The following is a 20,992-nucleotide window of genomic DNA, read 5'->3' as shown; positions in this document are numbered from 1 at the left end:
GGTGACCTTAGTGCAGTCTACAACTACCTGAAGGGAGGTTGTAGAGCAGTGGGAGTCGGCCTCTTCTCTCAGGCAACTAGCGATAGGACAAGAGGACATAGCCTTAAACTTCGCCAGGGGAGGGTCAGGTTGGACATTAGGAAGCATTTCTTCTCAGCAAGGGTCATTAGCCATTGGAAGGGGCTGCCCAGGGAGGTGGTGGAGTCACCATCTCTGGAGGGGTTTAAGAGAAGACTGGACATGGCACTTACTGCCCTGGTCTAGTTGCCATGGTGGTGTCAGGGCAATGGTTGGACTCGATGATCCCAGAGGGCTCTTCCAACCTGGCTGATTCTGTGATCTGTGTGAACCAAAGGAAAGAACACGCTTCCCACAAAAATTAACCGGCCTGAATAAAAGCCCCCCAGTAACAAACCATCCTAGAGCTCAGCGTAGCTCCTCCATGCCTGCAGCCTCACAGCTCTTGCGGGTTAGTTTGAACAGAAAACAAAACTGGAGAAATGACTAAACCTGAAAGCTTCCTCGAGGGAGCAGCTCAGCGGCAAGCACCAGGCGAGGGCACGCAGGCACAACCACCAAACACACACCAGAGCAACTGCACTTGAACCCCAAAACATCTCCACGCAGAAGGCAATGAAAGCCGGAGTTTCACAGGGGCTTGGCAGTGCCCAGAGCAGCTCTGCCTGCCCTCCTCTCTGCTGGCAGCAGGAATCTCCCCAAGCAGCTGACCCCAGTCCAAACCAGCCTGGTGCAGAAACAGCTGGTTTTAATCCAATTCAGTTCCTCAATTTGTTTGTCACGTGGCCCACAAACAGTTGTTGGGAGTATATGGGGAAGGGAGTGAGCACACAGGACCTCTTCTTCAGCAGCTCTAGCAGTTTTAGGTGTTTACACAGCTGCAACCCAAAACAGGGGTCTCATTCTGCTGTCACAGAGAACGGATAAGGCTGGGTTAGGAAGGCATCAAGTCAGGCTGCCCAGCACCACAAACAGGCTTGGAAAATCTGATGTGCATCATCAGATCCTGCCCGCTCCTCTACTCCTTTTTCCACAGCAAACACAAAGGAGAGGTGCCATCCTTCCCTCTCCACGCTGTTTGCGCCAGCGAGATCACCAAGCCATGAGTATCTCTGCTAGATACTCAGAGCATCCAATATTGTGACAAAACAGGACTTGTTTACTCATATTTATAAGATTATTTGAGATCTCTGCTACAAACCTGTTATTAAACTCCTCTGATACACTTAGGAGCAAAAACCTGAAATGCAACAGCTCCCGGTGCACCAGCATTTGCCAGCCCCAGGTTTTGAAATGAGCAGGACCTCGCTGTTCCTAACCCAAGGCCAGGCATGACCCAGGAATTCCAGTTCAACCAGTTCCACCCTTTCTGCCCCTCATTCCTCCCCTTTTCTTGGAACAACAGCCAGCAACAAAACCCTACCCCAATCTATCCAGGAATAAACAATTCATTGTAAACCCATGGAACGGAAAGCCACCTGCTCCCCCTCACGCACACACAATTAAAAGCATTTCCAAATTCCAGCTCTCCCTCGGCCAGCGCAGACAGATGGACACAACAGGCACAGAAAACCCCACTCTGCTTCCAGCAAAGCCTTTGTCCTGCAGAGACACAAAGCCTAATGGCAGAGCCTGCCTCCACAAGAACTGTTTTGTTAAGGGATCACGACATAAATCAGCAATCCTCCGGCCACAAAACCCAGCTCAATCTCACACGCAGGCCAATTAAACTTGCAATCCCCTAAAACACACATGCCCTCTGACTTCTGGGGGGACTGTCTCTCTCAACTGGCAGCTCAGATCCCGCAATCCAGCTGACGTATCACCTGCCCCAGACGTCCCCAAATAGCAACAGTAAATGTGACTACATTTAAAATGCAATGGCTCAGGCGTCACCACAGACAACTACAGATTTGCACTTTCTTGCACACCCTCCTCCCGTTCGATACCATGTCACAGGAAGGAAATAACCCCTTTGCAAAGGAAGCGATAGCCCCGAGGGCAGGCAATAAAACGCTGACACAGGAGACCATCTTCTGCCTTCCTTGCTCCCGCAGGACCTGCCCCCAACATCATAATCCCTCAAGTCTGCAGGTATTTAGGCTAGACCTGGATTCTCAGCAGGAACAGGGCTGCGATGCAGCATCGCTCAGGAACTTTCTGTTAACTTTGGGCCTTCAACTCAGATTTCTTTGAAGATAAATGCTGATATCCTTTAAAAAAAAAAAAAGGTTCACCGATCCAAACTCATCGCTCTTATGAATCACCCAACGTTATTATTTCTCCTACCCGTCAAAACAGAGATGTCTCACCTCGCAAAACAATTGCTGTGGTTGCCCAGGCTCACAAAAATCTATCCCATCTGTTAAAAAGCCGAGTGCACTGAATGAAATTATTTGACAAGCACTCTGCAAAAAGACAGCAAACATTTCACCCCACAACGGCTGCTTCAAACACAGTCAAAGAGCAATTGTAAGGCAGCTCAGCTCAGTTCTTGTCAGCCATCAGAAACACACCTTTTAGTAATTCTTTTTGGAGACACAGCCTGTGGGGACACTGAATGGCACCGAATTTAACACTGCAACTGCGAGGAAGCTCCACAAATGCAGGTTTAGAAGATCTCGTGTCCCAACTACTAGTCAGAAAGCAAGGACCAAACTGTTACTGCCTTCAACGCTGTAACAGAAAAGGCAAATAATCCAGGACCTCCACTTCACCTGCGAGGGCTCTGTGTAGCAGGCAAAGCTTCTCTGATCTCTGGCTGCAAGGGACACCTCCAACAACCCAGGAGCTCATCGCCACGGAGGGTGAGACACCAACATCACTGATGGAGCTGAGCAGCGTGCTGCTGACACGCACCACCCCAGCTCCTCCTGCATCACCTTCCCAACTGCTTTACTGGCCGTTTTTGAACGGTGGTTTAACCCCAACCCCGATTCATCTCGGGGACACAGGCAAAAGTCATTCTGCTGCTGGTGAACCCAGCACACAGTAAGTTAAATGCAATGATTTTTAACCAGCGTCTCCCTGACAGGCTGTTGGCAATGGACACGTTCTCCTTCTGTTTAATGCAGACACAAATCCGTTCCCAACAGGCTCCTATTTCAGCTGCCCTCGTTGTCAGTGGCAAGTCACGTGCCGTACCAGAACCAGAATGTTGGACGAGAAAGCTTTACTGGCTTTTAAAGCGTTCGTGCTCAAAAGGGGTGCGAGGATGAACAGAGCGGACGATCGACGCAGGCAAACATCACGAGCCACCACGCTTTCCCAAAAGCAACCACTAACACCAGCTTCAGACGAGGCTTTATTGCAGCCCAACTCATTAGCAGCACGGTCAGCCATCCCAGAAGCGCTGCCCGCTGAGGACACATTCAGCTGCTGCACTCCCCCAGGGTCAATGTTGTGCCCCAAGTTCAAGAACGCACCATATTTTTAGAGGACGTGAGAGCAAGACAACATGTGGCTTTAAATACCCAACGAAACACTATCCACCGCCTTATCTCGATGATGCAAATCAAACCCCTTGCTACTGGCATGAAGAACGAAGGCTCAAATAGCTTCCTGCAGCAACGTCACCTTGGAAATACCAAAGAATCTGAGCTTTCAGTAAGACAGGGCTAAACTGCAGTTGTAGAGTGTCCCAATAACTTATGAGCCAACAGATAATGTCAAAACCCCGAGGGAACGATTTGTGGAGAGCCCAGGAGGACTCACCATCATGGGCTGTATGTGATCAGGTAGTTCTATCTTAACTGATAAGCAAAGGGAGTAAGCTAAACATCTGGCACCAGCATAAGGAATCCTCCTCTTTGCATTTTCTTGGCAATGCAGCAACACAGCACGGTAGAAACGAACCCAAAGAAATGCTCATTTCGATTATTAAAAAAAGCTAGAGCTGGTTCACTAATTACACGCACCACAAACGCAGACTCTCCTTCAACATTAGTCCCCTATAAAAATGACTCTGAGCACCAGAACTCATTAATGAATCGGCCATAATATTCATGAAAAAAAAAAACCCTGCAATGAACTGAGAGTGAACTCCACCCTCTCGTTAAAAGATTTCACTGCTATAGAAACTGTGATTAAATACACGGGGCCATGAATCAGCCACCTGAAACGAAGGTACGCCTCGGCAGTCACGGAAGAGCCCAGCACTAGCAGGCAGCCTGACGTTTCTCTCACCAAAGACAGTCCCCCTCCAGCATCCCAAACCTGCAGCATCGTGCAGACGAGCAGCTTTACCAAGCCACTTCACAGCTGCCATGAATGTTTAATCTTTCTTACCTTTTGGGTGGTTTGGTTTAGGGCCTTGGGGTTTTTTTTGGCAGTGCTCAAAGCTGCACGCGCTCATTACAGGAACAGAGTGAATAGTTTTCCAATCCATTTTGACACAACTGGATAAAGCACCTAAACCCAAACCCCAGATGCCTCTGGACCAGCTGTGTCTCTCTCCACAGCATTTCCAATCAAACCCGCAGAAAAGCTGGAGGAAGATGGCAGGGCTTAGCAGCAGTTCTCCAGTCTAGAGTCTGAATAAAGTGGATTTAAAAAGAGGTTTAATTTTCCTAGAGACTAATGCTCTCAAATCAGAACAAATCCTCCAAAAAGAAGAGATTATCCATAAATTTACTAGTTAGAAATGTTGATATATCCAGTGTTCATGCAAGGACTGCTGCTCTCTCCAGGCAAGAGTATCACCTACACGATCTCATATTAAAGGAGAAACAGATTTCTGCTAGTTTCTCCCCCCACCTCCCTTTCCACACTGAAACGTAGCACAGCAGCTTTATAAATACCCCTTTCCAAAAGCAGCAGTAATTTACTGAAGAATCAAAGCAAACTTGTTCCTCTTACACTAGGAAAGCTCTGAAAAATCCTCCCCTGCAGAGGAACTTCACACCGAAAACGAGATCCACAGGCAGAAGAGTCCAGTGTGGGAAAAACACTCAAATAAAAAAAAATGCAGAGCTAAAACTTCAAATTACACATTCACAAAATATAGGACATGGTGCAAATGAAGAAACGACTCCTCGAACGCTGCTGATTCAACCAGACCACAGCAGCAATACCCACCTGCGTTGCCAGACTTACCCAACACATACCTGCTACTCAGACAAATCCTTCCTCCTGTTATTCCTACTTATTTACTAGAGGCCCCGTGTACACACTGTACGACACGTAGCATGATGGGACCCGGACCAGTATAACCTGGCTGCTAATTATGGCCCTTAAGGCTGAGATGCATTAATACATCCCTCTAGCTACGAACACGAGGATGACTACGCCCTCCCTAAGCACAGGTAATCTTGAGAGAGGAGAGACGGGAGGATGAAACAGGTACAGGAACAAGTGACTTGCCTGACATCAAACAGCACAGCAGCAACACAGCTGGGAGCGAAATCAGGCCTCCATCCACCCGAGCATCCTTATTTCCCTTGTGCTCAGCCTAGTGATAAGTAGACAGCACCCAGTCATTAGAATACAGATTGAAGGCTTCGTTTGGAAGCTAAAAGAGGATGAGAAACAGCACTGATTAAGGTAATCACCAGTGTCAGCTGGATTTTGGAGATCCAGCAGTCTCGCAGCACTCCTTCATCCTACTTTCCAAGCCTGTGTTCACACAGGTTTCTGCACGCCTGATGTTTGGTGACCGGACTGCACGCGCTGCAACGCGTTCAGGACACCTCAGAAAGCCTGCTTAATAAATTGATCTTGAAAATTCCCCCATTTCTTTCCACCAACACCTCCCAGAGAAGCTGGATACTCTCTTAATGCTCCCAAATAACAGCCTGGCTGGGTGAGGTACAGGAGGAACCACCCTGAACTCAGGGATCAGCAACTGCAACGGAGCAGCCCATGCATGAGTGAAGTTCTCCAGCCCAGGAACTTCCCTCCCTGCAAACCCGATTTATCTTCATATTCAGAAAAAAAAAATACAGTATGTATAAGTGAAACAGAACAATAAAACCAGCGAAACCCACTTCTTGTGATGTTAGGCGTCAGGTTGAGTTAGCAGGTATGGATTTTCCTCAAGCTTCCCCGTTCTGCCAGGGCTGGCCCTCTATTAACTGTCCTCACTGTGTGCAGAGCAGGTAACAGATAAGGCAGGTGGCCTCAAGCCACAGCTAATTTCAGAACTGCTGTAAAATAGCACAAGCCAAGGAAGCCTGACAGTACTCATCTGACAATTCCACCCAAAGGTTGAGATGACTTTTAAAAAGGCACAGCTGAGCCAAGAGAAATCATGTTTAAACATGCTGCAATCTCAGTTTTTTCTCTCGATAATTGGGGGACTGTACGTTAAAAATTGATTTGGAAGTACAAGCTGAAAAATTCTATGACCTTGCTCACCCCTGGCCCTGATCCACAGGAGGAACAGGATACAGATCAAGCCAGGAGCAGGATATAAGCATTAATTTAACTCCCAGCACAAGGTAAGTGAAGCTTCAGTGACCCTAGAGGGAACGTGCCACTTCTCACCTACTACTCATCAAAAAATGTACGCGAAAAAGACTTTGCTTCTAATTATTTGTTCTCTCTTTTGGCACCACACAAACACCCTTTCCAGGGGAACAAACCCAAACGGACTTAACAGCCCTTTTCCTGCTTCTGCCATTTCCCACCTAGCAATAAATTACACCTGGTTTGCAACAGACAGACTAGACTTAATATCCCCAACAATAAAAGACCAACCTTGCTAGCACAAATCAGCCAGCCTATCACTTATTTCACTAATTATTATCCTCCTCCTTCTAGGTCCCAGCTGATAAAGATAACCGAGGCAGCACAAGGTCACTCCATAGGAGCACGGATCAGTGACTGAAAATCTGTGGGTCCATCCAGATTTCCACTGTCAATATTGCAGCAGAGCAGCTTTCAAATGCATTCCCAGAGAACCTGAGCCAGCCTGTTCAGCCAGCAAAGACCAGTCCAAACCCTCTTGACCCTGCTTCTATCCCCCGCTGAAGCCTCTTCTGGATACGAAGGCTTGCTGGTACCTGCAAACCCTCTTCCTGGAGATCCTGGCAGTACACCAAACCTGCAAAAGCTTTTAGACAGCTCTAGAGATCAGAGTAATCAATAACCTACCACCACCAGCGCTTTCATGCATCTGCAGGGGAGCTCTTGCCAAGGTAGAAATAATATTGATAGAAATCCCACTCCCAGCAGGCACCATTACCCCAGACCCATACCAGCGAATTCAGTCGGTGACATAAAAGTTACTGATTTGACTTTAAGTAGGAGAGAAGAACGAGCCAAGAGAGCACAACCTTCAAAGGCATGCGAGTCCAGCAAATGCCAAAGTCCCCTAAAAATTGGCTTAGACAGTTACATGCTTTGTTCAAAGCTCAAATTCTCTGAAGGCGACGACCTTTGGCTGTTCCCCCATCCGTAAGCACCTCTGGAAGCTTCACCTCCACGAGCACAGTTTCTGCAAACCCACTGAGACATGGCTGGCAATCCTCACCTCCTACCTGAAGGCCACATCTACCAATAACGTCTTTTTTTTTTTGCTAAGACACCCTCTGCAACACGGTATTTATAACACTGAGCGTGCCCTGGTGCTAAACACTGTGCAGACACCAAACAAGACAGTGCCTCTCGGACTTTGATCCGCATCTACAAATCAAGGCTACTCAGTAGGACTCATGCCAAGTTCTTCTTGCTTGCACCCTTACAAGCTAACTGTCTTTAGGAGAAAAAAGTAGGCACGTTTAGAGAGATTCACCCCTCCCGCAGGCAAGTGTAAGGCGAGTCCCTAAGGCGAGTCCGGTTTAAAATCAACGGTGGGGATTAATCTTGATGGATTTTAGACAACTAAGTCTATGGCAACGCAGCTGTAATCAAGGGGTTCACTTCTGTGGGTCGATTAACTTGCTGCCAGCACCCGACTTGTCTGCAAAGAGGTTCATAACTTGTAGCAGAAGCTTTCTGGAGCTGGCAAAGTGGAAAGGTTCAAACCCTCTAGTTCAAGTGCCATGAGACTTTACCAAAGTCCAACGATCTTCACCAAATCTGTTCCAAAAGGCACACAGCTGGAGCAGGCTAGGAGCTTAGTGCAGGAGCTAGAGGAGTGCCAGCCTTGCCCAAACCAACCTCATCAGTATGCACCTTATTTTGCCCCATGACATCCAGCAGACACGGTTAATTAGTCTGCGATAATGCATTGCCCATCCCGACTCCTGAACTTAGCTGTGCAGCTGGCAGGTAAGCAACTCTTAACTGTGTTTTGTAATCAGCATGCCAAGAGCACAAACACAGAAGAATAAAGTTAACAATCTGTTTACCCATTCCCCCCTCCTCCCATTGCTGCTGCCAGCCAACGGCTTGGGGGGAAAAAAAAATAAATAATAATTAAAAAAAAATCTATTTCCAGGATTCAGCAGAGTGAAATTACTTGGACTGCTCTCAATTTTCCTAACTTCGCCACCGGTGCTTCGTGTTATTTCACACAATTCATTCAGTTACGAGACGAAGCCTGTTCCTTCGACTAATAGCATTCAAAACCTCTCTCTGGAGATAATTAGTCCTTCCTCCCCCATCCCTTCAATGAGGAAAGAACATACAGTCATCAGTAAACAAAGAAATTCAAACAGTGTGACAAGCAGGCTGTAGCTGGGGCCGAAAGCTGCCTCTCACCTCCCTATCTCAGCAGGGCTGATAATCACAAGTCGACACCACAAGCAACAGAACCAGCCACGCAAGAATAGTATCTATAGATTAAGGGCTTCGGCACGTAGAAATCAGGAAAACAGCAATTCCCCATTTGCAAGGAGCATAAATGCATAATTAGTCATCCCTAAAGGTTTTGCATGGTCACCTTCCAACCCTGAAAGTCATTCAAAAGCAGCAGATAAGAGCCAGAATTGGGAAATCTGCAGCTTTTCACCCATGATCCCAAGCCTGTCCCCCAGCCATCAGCAAATCACACCACCCTCGACACCTCAGTTCCTTACAAGATACAAAAAGTCCTCTGGGGCAGAGAAAAAATTAAGGACAGTCGCCATTTGGAGACGCTCAGGTGGAGAGTCACAAAATTCTGTATATCTATGCGTCGACTCCTCACCTGGAATCTGCCCTGGGATTTGAGGGCACAGTTTGGAAGGAGTTAAAAAATCCATGACCAGCCAAGGGTCTGAGTGCTGGCTGGTGCATTCGCTGCCTGACTAATGCGTGACCCCACTGCGCAGAAAAGAACTGGAAATAGTTATCACCGCAGCATTGACAAGTCAGCAAGAGCTACTAATTAAGTGATAAAAATAGATCTCTGAAAGGGCTTTTTTCCTCCCTCGACACAAAGCTGAGGCCTAACGCTGCCGCAGTTGCGCAGCCATTAGTTTTCCACGGGTTCCAAACCTGCCACCAGAAAAAAAAAAACATTCTCACACTCATTAAAAAATCCCTCACAGCACTTGTGTGCTGAAAATCCCAACTAAACAAAATCAGGGAACAGATTCTGAAGGACATGGAGCATCTCTTCACTACACACACTCCAGTCCCACCTTTAATGGAAGCAGGAACAAGATGACATCTTTGCCCTCCCTGTACCAGCTTCCTTGCACTCCCTGTAGCCCAAAGTTCTGGTTTTGCCTGAAAAATGAACATGTTTTTGAGGGGACACAGATGACCCCAAGGATATCTGCAGCTTGCTTCGTGCACAGCATCACTAGACCAGTGACTTAAACCTCGCATCAGTGCAACTGCCACCGTTGTGTGGGCTTTGCTTTAAGCCTCCCCTCCCACTCTCTGCCAGACACAGGTTTTGTAACTGAATATTCATCACCCACAGACCTGGAGGAACTGCGGTGTCAGCGATTTTTAACACATATAATGCCCCAACGCACGCCAAACACAATGAAATTTGATCAAAATAGAAGCCATTTGTTTAAATACAAGTGATTTGGCTCTCAAAACTGTCATCAAATTAAACTGGAAATCGAATTAACCAGTGATTGAATGAAGTACAAGGCTGTATAATCACAGATTACTGATCCAGCGGCACGAAAACAAGGATGCAATCACATCCCCCTTGTTTGTGGCAGCCTCTCTGCAGTGCCCCATACTCCCAACGGGGCTCCCCCTCCCCATCTTCCAGGATTTGAGGACGCTTTCTGCCTCAGAGACAGCTCATCCAGCCACTTCTTGGTAGTCCAGAAAGAAAACATACCTTAAAAAAACCCCTTTGAGATATTAGCTGATAACAAAGCCAGCCCTGTGAAAGCACAAGCTGACACGCTTGAAATCACATAAATTTAGGACAGATCAGCGCAGTCATTTCCAACACTGTTGGGAAGAGAAAGTTTAAGCCCCCTCTGAATGGAAGAAGGGGCTTGTTACCATCACCCAAGCTATTCACTTCAATTGGCACAACTGTGTGCCAGCCAGGTTCCCTCACAAGTGGCCTCATTTTGGCTTTATTTCCCCCCCTTTTTTTTTGCACTCTCATTTGAGAAGGAATTTCAACTATGTAAAGTTACACTTTTAGGTCTTGTCTACTCTTAGAAGTAATTTGGATTAATTTAAACAGTATGTTTGAAGAGCAACAGGCATTTCTACTGAAATCATAGCAGGCAGAGGAATTTAATTACTCTACAACATCAGCACATCAAACTAATTCAGCTGAACTGATCCTTCACCCACCAGGAACGGACCACAGAAAACTCCATCATTCCTTTGCGAGCAAACCCCATTCTGCCCGGGACTCCCTGATGTTCATATTTTTTAAAGGCAAGTTTCAAGTTTAAACCTCACTCCTACACAACTCAAGGTTTCCTCATCCATCAGAGGAGCAGTCACAAGCATTCCCACTTCTCTTTCTAGGCTCGTGGAAGCAACATTTAAACATTTTAATGTTTAAAAAGAGTTTTTTCCTTCATTTCAGCCTTGATTAAGCACCTTCTCACATCACACTTTTTTTTCAGTCACAGAGAGGGGCACCAAGCCCTCACCTACCTTCACCTGGACAAACACAACCCAGCGCAAGGCAAAGAGGTAAATAATTCATCTGCACGCAGAGGGAAAGAACAATTAAAGGAGAAAGCACAGCAGGGACGGTTCAAATTTCAGCCAACATGAAGACAGAACAGATCAAACAAAGAAATACCCAAGGGGCTGCCTGGGAAAGGGCTTAAAGAAAGGTGAAAGCGCTGCCACAGAAAGCAACAGAGATTAAAAACCAGGAGGTTTTACTTTGAGTCACGGCCCGAGCCCCCAGAGCACAGCGCTGCACGGGAACCCCAGCTCCGGCCGCTCGGTCCGGGGTTAAAGCAGGTTTATAGCACGGGCTGGAACTGCCGGCCGGCTCCGGGACGGGCCTCCCCGCCCGGGGAGCCCCCGGCCCGGCCTCCCCGCCCAAGGAGCCCCCGACCCGGCCCGCCTGCAGAGCCGGCCCCGCGGGCACAGCCGCAGCCCGGGAGCTCCGGGGTCCCCGCGACGCCGAGCACGGCCCGAAGTGACCCTTCGTCCCCCCCATTCCCCTCACTGACCCCCCAAGCTCACCCCACACCAGCCCCCCCCCAGCACCCCCACACAGGCCCCTCTCACCCCCCACAGCCCCTCGCTCACACACCGCCCCCCCCCATCCGGAGCGCTGCCGCCGGGAACAGGGCCCGGGCTGGGCCTGGCCTCCCCTCGGCGGGGCTCCCCCGGGCCGGCGGGGCTCTCCCGGGCCGCCCGCCCTCACCTGCCGCCCGCGGCCGCCGGCTCCCTCCGCCGCTCCCGGGCCGGCCCCGCCGGAAGCCTCCGGGAGGGGGGGGGAAGCGGGCGCGCAGAGCATGCCGGGAGTTGTAGTCCGCCCGCAGGGAGGCCACGCCCCCTCATAGCAGGACACGCCCCCTCAGGGCAGACCACGCCCCCCGGCTGTAGGACACGCCCCCTCCCCGCGGAACGGGGCAGCAAAGGGGGGTCGGGGGCTGTGGGCGTTTGGGGTGAGGCTTTGGGGTTGAGGGGGGTCGTGGGGGTTTGGGGTGGGGGGTAATGGGGTGCTGGTGGGGGGGTTGGGGTGAGGCTTTGGGGTTGGGGGTGAAGGCGGCTGGGGGGGGGTTGGGATGGAGGGGGCTGGGGGCAGTTGGGGTGAGGCTTTGGGGTCAGGGGGTGAGGGGGTCGTGGGGGTTTGGGGTGGTGGGTGCTGGGGTGCTGGAGGGGTTGGGGTGAGGGTTTGGGGTTTGGGGTGAGGGGGGCTGTGGGTTTTTGGGGTGAGGTGGTGCTGGGCTGTTGAGGGGGTGAGGCTTTGGGGTCAGGGGGTCACAGGGGTCATGGGGGTTTGGGGTGGGGGGTGATGGGGTGCTGGAGGGGGTTGGAGTGAGGTAGTGGGTTTGGGGGTGAGGGAGGTAATGGGGGGTTTGGGGTGGGGGTGCTGGGAGGGTTGGGGTGAGGCTTTGAGTTTGGGGGCGAGGGGGTCTTGGGGGTTTGGGGTGGGGGGTAATGGGGTGCTGGTGGGGGGGGTGGGGTGAGGCTTTGGGGTCAGGGGGTGACAGGGGTCTTGGAGGTTTGGGGTGAGGTAGTGCTGGGCTGTTGAGGGGGTGAGGCTTTGGGGTTGGGGGTGCGGGGGTCTGTGGGGGTTTGGGGTGGGGGGTAATGGGGTGCTGGGGTGGGGTGAGGCTTTGCCCCCCCTTCCTCACTCACAGCGGGGGCTGGCTGGCGTGAGCAGCTCCAGACCAGCCGTATTTTACGAGCCGTGCTCGGAGCCCACCCGGTGGGTGATTAAACAGCATCACCCTGCAATGGGGTCGGGGGAACGCGGCACAACCCCCCCGCGACAGCTCCTGGGTGCTGGGCAGGAGCAGAATGCGGCGCTGGAGGGCTGTGTCCTGGCTCCAGCGAGGCCCCGGCTGCCGGGACAGCCCAGCTCCGGCGAGCGGCGCTGCCGGCCGGGGAACGCGGGGAGCGGCGGGATCGGCCCCGGCAGCCCCAGCCCCGGCCCCGACAGCCCCGGCCCCGGCAGCCCCGGCAGCCCCGGTCCCGGCAGCCCCGGTCCCGGCAGCCCCGGTCCCGGCAGCCCCCCTCACTGCCCGGCCATGTGCTGGGGACCCCTGTGCACCCCTCGGGGTGCTTCGTCCCGCGGCTGGCGCAGAGCTGCGGGTGCAGGATGGCACCGCAGAGCCTGGGCGAGGGAGGTGACAGCGGCGGGGGGACACAGCAGGACTCGGGGCTGCCTCCGTGCCAGCCCTCCCCGTGCCCCGCCGTGCCACCGCTGCTGCCCGGCTGCTTGGCAGGGGCTGAAACGCACCAGGAGCCACTTGGGGTTTCCAGCCCCCGGTGCCCAGAGCTTGCAGGGCACAGAATCGTTTTGGTTGGGAAGGACCTTTAAGATCATCAAGTCCAACCCTTAACCCAGCACTGCCAAGGCCACCACTACCCCATGTCCCTCAGCACCACATCTACACGGGTTTTAAATCCCGCCAGGGATGGGGACTCCACCACTGCTCTGGGCAGCCTGTGCCAGCGCTTGACAACCCTTTCAGTGAAGAAATTTTTCCTGATCGCCAATCTAAACCTCCCCTGGTGCAACTTGAGGCCGTTTCCTCTCCCAGGAATGAGGTCCCCTGGGATGAGCCCTGGGGGTGCTTTTATCCACCCCCCACCCTGCCAAGCTTTCCCTCTGGGTCTGCAGGGTTCAAGCTGGTTTTGGAGGGGCTTGTGGAGGCACTGTGGCTCCCAGCCACCAGTGGGATGGCTCCTGGCACTCTGGGGACCCAAAGGTGCCCACCTCGGTGCAGGGAGGGTGCAAAGCTGCATTTTGGGGTAAAACCCAGCTGTAAAACCAGCGCTCAGAGTCCTGGATCTGCCAGCCCTGTGTGTGCGCTGGTGACTGTGTCTGTCCCACGGGGGTGACCCGGTGGCGCTGGCGCCGGGCACAGATGGTGCCAGGGGATATTTTGGGCTCCATGGGCAGGACACATTCTGTTCCCTTGAGCTAAGGCAGCAACCAGGGGCTGGTCCCTTCCCTCCCACCCACTCACCGCCCTGCAAAACCCTCACTGGGATCCCTGGGCGGCTCCAGGGCTCTACTGCTGGAAAGGGACTGGGAGGGACTGGGAGCACTGGGGCTGAGGTGCTCAAATCCATCACAGCCAGGGGTGACCATGGCCGTGGCTTTGCTCACTGCTACAATCCCACGGGAGACGGGGGGGGATTGCCCAGGGCTGTGGGGACGTGGGTGCTGGGCAAAGCCGGGGCACAGACCTGCACCCGCTGCCACGTCCACCTCACCCTTGAAGGGCTGCTTTGTTTCCAGCCTGAATTTACCCATTTCCAGCCTGAATTTACCCATTTCCAGCCTGTGCAGCGGGTCCAGGTGTCCACTCACAGCCATGGCTCAGCAACGTGCCATCACTCAGGGCACGGATATTCTCCCTCACCTCCAGCCCCGCACGAACCCCTGGGTGAGCTGAGCCCCATCCCAGCCGACTTCTAGGGTGAGGATTTCCCCGGCTGCTCAAATCCCTCCTGCAGCTCAGCTGGGCACTGGGCTTGGTGAGAGAAGACCCTCGGCACAGCACGATGCCGCTGCCCCCTCCCCATATCATGGCATGGCGAGGGCAGCTCAGCCCTGGCAATGCCCATTTTGCAAAGCACTTTGGACTCCATCAGCTTTAAAACACTCATCCAGCACAGCCTATTATTATTATTATTATTATTATTATTATTATTATTAAGGAAAAAAAAACCCTCCTTAGACAGAACCTCCCTGTCGACTTGTCCCTTTTCTAACGATTGTCATTGATTCTCTGAGCTGTTTTGGTTCCCTAAAAGATGACATTTTTTCTCACTACTTTTGAAAACCCAACAATTCTCCCCGCCGGGATCCCCCAGCTGCACCAGGTCCCCGAGACCCCCTAGCCAGACCCCTCCATATATACAGCAGAAAAGCCACTAGCGTTAAAAATCACAAAGCAAACCCTAAAATCATGCTATTCCCAGGATATTTGGGGAATAAACCCACCCCACTCTGGAGCAGGGAGCTGTCACCCTGGGGCAGGGGCTGCCCTGGGTACCCCGGGGGTCCCCTCGCTGACTGGGTGTTACAGGGTGACACCCAGGACATACAGCAATTTAGGGGGGGAATTTGCTCTTTCTTCCTCACCAGCCACACAAAGGGGACCTGGATGGGGACTCCAGCCCAGGGGCTTTGGCACGACCAGCAAAGCCGAGGGAGACCCACCCTCCTGCCTCAGTTTCCCCAGTGCCCTTGAGCTGCCCTGAGAGCACTTTCCCCCCCACCGTGCACGGTGCAAACAGAGGCTCTGCCCTATAACCCCCCAGCAAACCCTCACCAAGCCCCGTCCCCAGCCCCACGTCCCCACTCAGACGGGGAGCACGTACCTGTGTGCAGGGGCTGGAGGGTCCGGCCAAGCCCCCGGAGCCAGGATCCGGCTCCTCACTGCTCCTCGGGCACAGGGATGGGGCTGGAGCAGGGGATGGGCAGGATCCTCCTCGGGGCTTTTATCGGCAGCTGCCAGGGGCTCCTGCCCGCACCCTGATAAGCGCTGGGCTCCACATCACGGGGCTGGGGTGCCCCCCGTGCTGCTTCACCCCCCCCAGCCCCACTGCCACCGGCTCAGCTCCATCCCAGCAGCGGGACCGGAGCATCCCGTGGGACACCCACACTGGGGTGAGTGTCGGTGCCCCAAATCCTGGCTTTCTGGGAAGGGAGGTTGGGAACAAGGAGGGTGCAGGGAGCCAAGCCCACCCCTCAGGCAAACGGGGAGTGCAGGGACCCCCATTTGTCCCCTTGGACAAGCCAGGGCTGCTCCCAGACACTCCCAGAGCCATGGGACACCCCCACCCCATCCTGTGCAGGGTCAGTCCCTGGGGATAAACATGGGGAAAGGGAAACTGCATCTCCCAGCTGGGCAGGGCGGCCCTGAGAGGTGTTTGGGAAAAGAAAATAAATAAAATAAAATAAAAAAAAAGAACAATTTTATTTTTTCAAACAAGGTCGGTAGCAAAGTCCCAGTGGCATTTCCATGCCCAGTCAGGAATAAAATACACCCCCAAAAAAATATAGAAATAACTTAACTGGAGCTACAGTTCAGCAGAGACAAACCAGGAGTGGCCGATGGTCCAGGCAATACTGCCGGACCCAGCCCCACGCCCCACCAGAGTCGGGGGCGGAGGGTCCCCAACAGACACCCCCGGGTGACCCACACCGCTGGGACACACTCTGGCACAGCTGGCTAAGGCCATGGCCACCCCACGTCCCACCCTGGCACCCTCCCAGGGGGGGCTCAGCTCGGAGACCAGTTGCACTGGGTGCTGCCCACATGGTAATGGGATGGCCGACTCCTGTGGTGCTTCATGAGGTGCAAGGCAGAGAGGTGGGGAGGGGGTGGCAGGGCAGCGTGTCCCCCCACAGCCACACATCTTCCAGCACAAGCCCCAAGGAGCAGGGGCAGAGCCCACCAGCCCCTCTCCGGCGATGTCCAGCGTGGGGACAGTCCTCCACGGCACCGGGAGGTGGCACGGCGGTGTAACGCCAGCGCTCACGGGCACCCAGTTTGACTTCATTTTGGGCTCACCCCAAGAAAAGGCCCGGAGCCGCCGGGCACCCCCAGCTCTGCCAAGCCCAGGGCAGCACTGCGGGGTCTTCCCAGCACAGATGGCTTCTTGGGGGTCCCCTCTCCTGGGATGAGGGGCAGGGAAGCCCCCCCCCGCTTTCCATCCACAGCTTCAAGCCCCTTAAGGCAGGGAGGACAATATTCCAGCAAAGTCTTTCTGGTCCCAGCTCCCCCCTGGCCTTTCCCCCAAACGTGGGGCAGGAGGAGGAGGAGGAGGAGGGACAGAGGCCGGTCAGGTCATGTAGCGGGTGACGGCTCTCAGGGCGTAGAGCAGGGCCGCCTGCATCCGAGCCTCCAGCAAGAGCAGGTTGATGTGCACCTACGCAGGGAGAGGGGGTCAGGGCATGGGGGGAGCTCAGCACCCCCCCACGCCCTGCCAGGAGGGGAAGGGATGGGGCAGCACCTTCTCCGAGTGCTTGAAGTGTCTCCAGAACCGCGTGTACGTCCGCTTGGTCGTCTTCTCCGGGTAGCAAGCCACCGTCTTGATGTAGACCTTCAAGCTGCGCTCCAGGAGCTGGTTCACCTCCCCGTAGTTGTAGTCGTCGTAGCTGGGGGAGAGAGAGAAGGGCGCGTTACCCCAGGCACAACCCCTGCCCGTTCGCACACCCTGGGATCTTTCTGGACCTAAGCCAAGCCCCCCAACAGCATCACTTTGCTTCAATCCCACCAAGACCACGTCGCAGGCTCCCATGGACCCTCTCATGGAGAACAGGCTCTGGCAGTGGCTCGGGGACCTACCGGATGCCGAAGATGCAGTGGACGTAGTTCCAGATGGCCCGGCGCAGCATGGACGTGTCCACGCCGCAGTGCATGGCCAGGGTGTTGTACGTCAGGTTGTAAACGACCTGGAACTTCTCATCCAGGAGCTGCCCCACGTCGGGGTAGAGGCGGTTGATCAGCGAGTAGCCGTGGTCCTCCCAGGTGTAATCCTGTGGGAGGAAGGATGCTGGGCCAGGGGTGCAACGTGGGGTCCCTTCAAGGCCAGGGACAGCAGTTGGGGTCTCCCCCTCCCATGCTGACCCCCCCCAACTATCAGCACGTGCTTGGGCTGCGCAGACAGCTCCAGCCCTGCACCCACGCTGCCCACCACCCTGGGTGAGACGGGCAGGACCCCCCACCCAGCACCCTGCCACCCCTTCCCCTCCGGCTGGTGCGGGACCGCCAGCACCCACCTGCGCACGGAAAGTGGGGGGCGCCTGCTCACGAGAAGCCCTCCGCGTGAAGTCCTTGTAGCCGAACTCGGGGTCCTCCACGAAGCAGAGGACGCGGGACTGCGGGGAGTGATCCTTGATATCTGTGAGGAGGAACAACCGCGGCGTGACCCGAGGCAGAGCCAGCCCTGCAGCTGGGGGCCTGATCCTGCTGCGCCCTGGGCACATGCTGGCTCCTTCCCCCCTCCTGTGACCTCCCCAGCCCCTGGGGACCCCATCCCCAGGCAGCTGGACCCCGTCCCCAGGCAGCTGGACCCCTGCACCTCCTCACCCGCAGGAGCGACCAGCGAACTCTCCGTCTTCTCCAGCTCGAAGCGCGTCGCCATCTCCTCCTGCGTGACTCCCTCCTCCTCCAGCTGACTTTCCTGCAGCAGCTTCATCCTCTCCATCAGCACCTCCACCTCCTGCATGGCCTCATTGCCCTGGTGAAGCAGAGGACAGAGTCAACGCTGCCCCAGGTCGAGTAACGTTGCAAAGGGTTTGCAAGCCCAGGGCAGCACAGAGCTGCTCTCAGCTCTGCTGTCACTTGGAGCAGCCCCAGGGCTGCTCTAAAGGGTGTTTGCCTCTGGGTTTGTCCTACCCAGACCCCAACTGGTCCCGTGCCTCATCCCAGGGGCTGGGAGGAGGGGGAAGCCCTGCGGAGGATTCTCTGGCACAGAGGATGCTCCAGCATGGAGGAGGATGCTGGGGAGAAGATGCTCCAGCCCCGGGAGGGGGAAGAAGATGCTCCAGCCCCGGGAGGGGGAAGAAGATGCTCCTTCGTGGCCCTAAAGCATCTGCTATGTCCAATAAAAGGCCTTGGGGCCATTCCCAAGGGGAAGCACCCTAAGGCAGTCCAGCACCCCACCATGTCCGCCCTTTCCCACCCCACACCCCTGCAAGGCAAAGCCCCCCCCGTCCGTACCCCCAAGCCCCCCGTGCTGTCCTCAGAGGCAGGGCTGCTGTCGCCGTGGGGCGAGGGGGGCCGGCAGCCGTGCCCCCCATCCTGCTCCTCCTCGGGGTTGACGCCGCAGCCGAAGACGAAGGAGGCGAGCGAGTGGTAGTGGGTGAGGAGCACCAGCGCCTGCACCAGCTCCGCCAGGGACCAGCTGTGCTCCCCCGTCTTCAGCAGAGCCTGTAAAACACCCGGGGTTGGAGAGACCCCCCAGCACCTCCCCAGCAGCCCAGAGCTGGGGTAAGGCATGGGCAGGAAGACAGGAGAGGGTTTGGGATGCCCCTGCCCCTTAAACCAGCCATGGGGGACAAACCACCCCTTCCCCACCCTGGAGCAGCACAGACCCTGCCCTCCACCTCGGAGACTCCCTCAGCCCCAGAAGGGTTAAACCTGGTGGAGAGGGGGGGTTGTACAAGCAGTGATGTGACCCCTGGGGTTAAGCCCCCCCCCCAAAACAGAGGGTGTTCTGGGGGGGGTCTGTGGCAGCAGCCCCAGCTCTCACCTCGATGTGCTCCTTGGTGACGAGCCAGGGCCGGTGCGCCAGCAGCTTGTTGATCTCATTGAGGTTCCTGAGCTTCTGGGGGGCACAGTGCAGCCCCCGCAGCCACGCCGGGTTGCCCCCCACCTGCAGGAACTCCTCCATGTGCAAACCCACCAGGTAGGTGCACTGGTGCCGGGCTGCTGCCTGCAGGGAGAGCAGGGCTGTGACCCCCCCAACCCTGCTACAAGCCCTTGGAGAAGCCAAGGCATGGAACCACCCCCCCCAGCATCACCCTTAAGGGGGGTTTCCCTGGGGATGAGAGTCCAGAGAAGGGTCTCTGTGTCCCCCTTCACCATCCGTGCTGGTCCCCAGGGGCCCTGGAGGGAAGGGGTGCTGGGCTACCCTGGGTGCACCCCATGGGATCAACCCCAAAGGGGCTTCCAAGCCTCTGGGACTACAGGTCAGGGCAGGGGGGGGCATCTGTGGGGTCCCAAACGCCTTCCTGGCTCCGGGCAAAAACCCAGCAGAGGTGCTGGGACCACACATACCCCAAGGGGACCCCCCCCACCCCAAAGGGACCCCCCCCACCCCAACGGGACCCCCCATCCTCACCATGATGGCGATGTAGTGGCGCTTGTGGTAGGGCAGGGGCCCGTCCATGCGCAGCAGGAGGTACTGGGTCTTCCAGAAGCTGCTGAGATACTGGGGGTGCAGCCCCATGACCATGGCGACGTTGTCCACCCTGCCCGCCGAGGCGAAGGCCTCGATGAGGAGTCGGTGCCGGCTGCTCGCCGCACCTTCCCGCAGGATCTGCCGGCGTGGGGAGAGGTGGGCGGTGAAGGGCTGCAGCCCCCCTATCCCAGAGGGACACCCACCACCCACCCCACGAAGGGGGTCACCAGCAGGACCCAGGAGCACCCATCCCACCGCCGCAGGTGCTCACCCCAGCCGAGGTGCCCAGCCTCGTCCCCGCCGCCCGGTACGGACACCGCCGGCTGCCCGTGTCCCCCCGCCCGGCCCCGGGGGGCAGGGGGTGGTGGGGGGTCTCCATGCCGGACCCGGCTCAGCCCGCGCCTTGGGTTGTTTATTTGGGCTCTGGTGCTCGGCGGGGAGGAGATGGGGCTCAGCACCCCCCCAGCAGCCTCCCCACCCCCCCGCCGCGGTGACGACACCCCGGCGCTATCGCTGCCCAAGGAGGAACCATCTGGGACGCCGACGCCGGGTGCTGAGATAGGGCTGAGGGTGCCCCGGTACGGGCGGCTCCGGGGATTTCAGGGTGCAGTTTTAGGTGGGGTGGGGCAGGACGGGGGGGGAAAAACATCTCCCTTTGCAGCACAGGGGAAAGAAAACCGTGTTGGGATGAGTGGGGAAACTGAGGCACGGGCAGGGCAGGGACTTGGGGCAGGAAAACACCCGGGTGAAACAACACAACCGCTCCCCTCACCCTCCAAAACACCCCCCCCACAGTGCCACAGGGATACCCCCAGGCCGGGTGACCCTTCCCCATCCCACCCCAGCTTGGCACAAGGAATTGGGGTGGGGGGTGGAAATCCTTCCTAAACAGCCCCTTGTCCCCCCCACCCAGGGCAGGGAGGGGCGGAGGAGCCCCCCAGCATGGAGGGATGCACCCACCCAAGACCATCCTTACCTCTCCCAGGGGGATGGAGGCGCTGGGACCCTCCCCCAGCTGCCGGGGGACCTCGACCCCTCGCTCCTAGGAAGGAAAAAGCAGCGGCTTTAAGCCTGGCACCGGGGCAGGAGCCACCGAGTGTCCCCAGGACGAGCA

The 20,992-nt window shown here is 55.5% G+C and overlaps 2 protein-coding genes across 13 annotated transcripts in view; both read right to left on the bottom strand.

The window, feature by feature from the left end:
• PHACTR4 (phosphatase and actin regulator 4) overlaps window positions 1-15,421 on the bottom strand; it is a 76,602-nt gene extending 61,181 nt beyond the window's left edge. For 3 of the 12 annotated variants that reach the window (XM_068417578.1, XM_068417596.1, XM_068417590.1), the window contains exons 1-2: window positions 11,705-11,743; window positions 10,975-11,026 (exon numbers count right to left, since the gene is read on the bottom strand). The gene's annotated coding sequence lies outside the window, so the exon portion shown is untranslated. Of the gene's footprint in view, window positions 1-6,002; window positions 6,093-10,974; window positions 11,027-11,590; window positions 11,660-11,704; window positions 11,762-15,345 lie in introns of those variants that run through there. The other 9 variants (XM_068417589.1, XM_068417588.1, XM_068417597.1 and 6 more) reach the window with 8 other exon arrangements.
• A 499-nt stretch (window positions 15,422-15,920) lies between these two features.
• On the bottom strand, window positions 15,921-20,338 carry SESN2 (sestrin 2). Its single transcript, XM_068417794.1, has 9 exons — window positions 20,150-20,338; window positions 19,819-20,016; window positions 19,228-19,410; window positions 18,696-18,905; window positions 18,063-18,213; window positions 17,753-17,874; window positions 17,319-17,509; window positions 16,984-17,128; window positions 15,921-16,899 (listed from the first exon to the last, which is right to left on the bottom strand). The coding sequence occupies exons 1-9, from the start codon at window positions 20,255-20,257 to the stop codon at window positions 16,813-16,815; spliced, it is 1,395 nt and encodes a 464-aa protein (XP_068273895.1). The 5' UTR covers window positions 20,258-20,338; the 3' UTR covers window positions 15,921-16,812.
• Between the last annotated feature and the right edge of the window lie 654 nt (window positions 20,339-20,992).

Source organism: Nyctibius grandis, chromosome 24, assembly GCF_013368605.1.
Source record: "Nyctibius grandis isolate bNycGra1 chromosome 24, bNycGra1.pri, whole genome shotgun sequence".
Lineage (NCBI taxonomy): Eukaryota > Metazoa > Chordata > Aves > Nyctibiiformes > Nyctibiidae > Nyctibius > Nyctibius grandis.
Note: the sequence above shows the minus strand (reverse complement) of the source record. Positions and strands in the feature narration are given on the sequence as shown.

Excerpts from the sequence above, each read along its gene's own strand:
- SESN2 (XM_068417794.1), bottom strand. The coding sequence starts at position 20,257 with ATGGAGACCCCCCACCACCCCCTGCCCCCCGGGGCCGGGCGGGGGGAC. Across the intron at positions 17,875-18,062 it reads TTCGCTGGTCGCTCCTGCGG|ATATCAAGGATCACTCCCCG; the intron begins GTGAGGAGGTGC and ends TCCTCCTCACAG. Across the intron at positions 17,129-17,318 it reads CACTGCATCTTCGGCATCCG|CTACGACGACTACAACTACG; the intron begins GTAGGTCCCCGA and ends TCTCTCCCCCAG.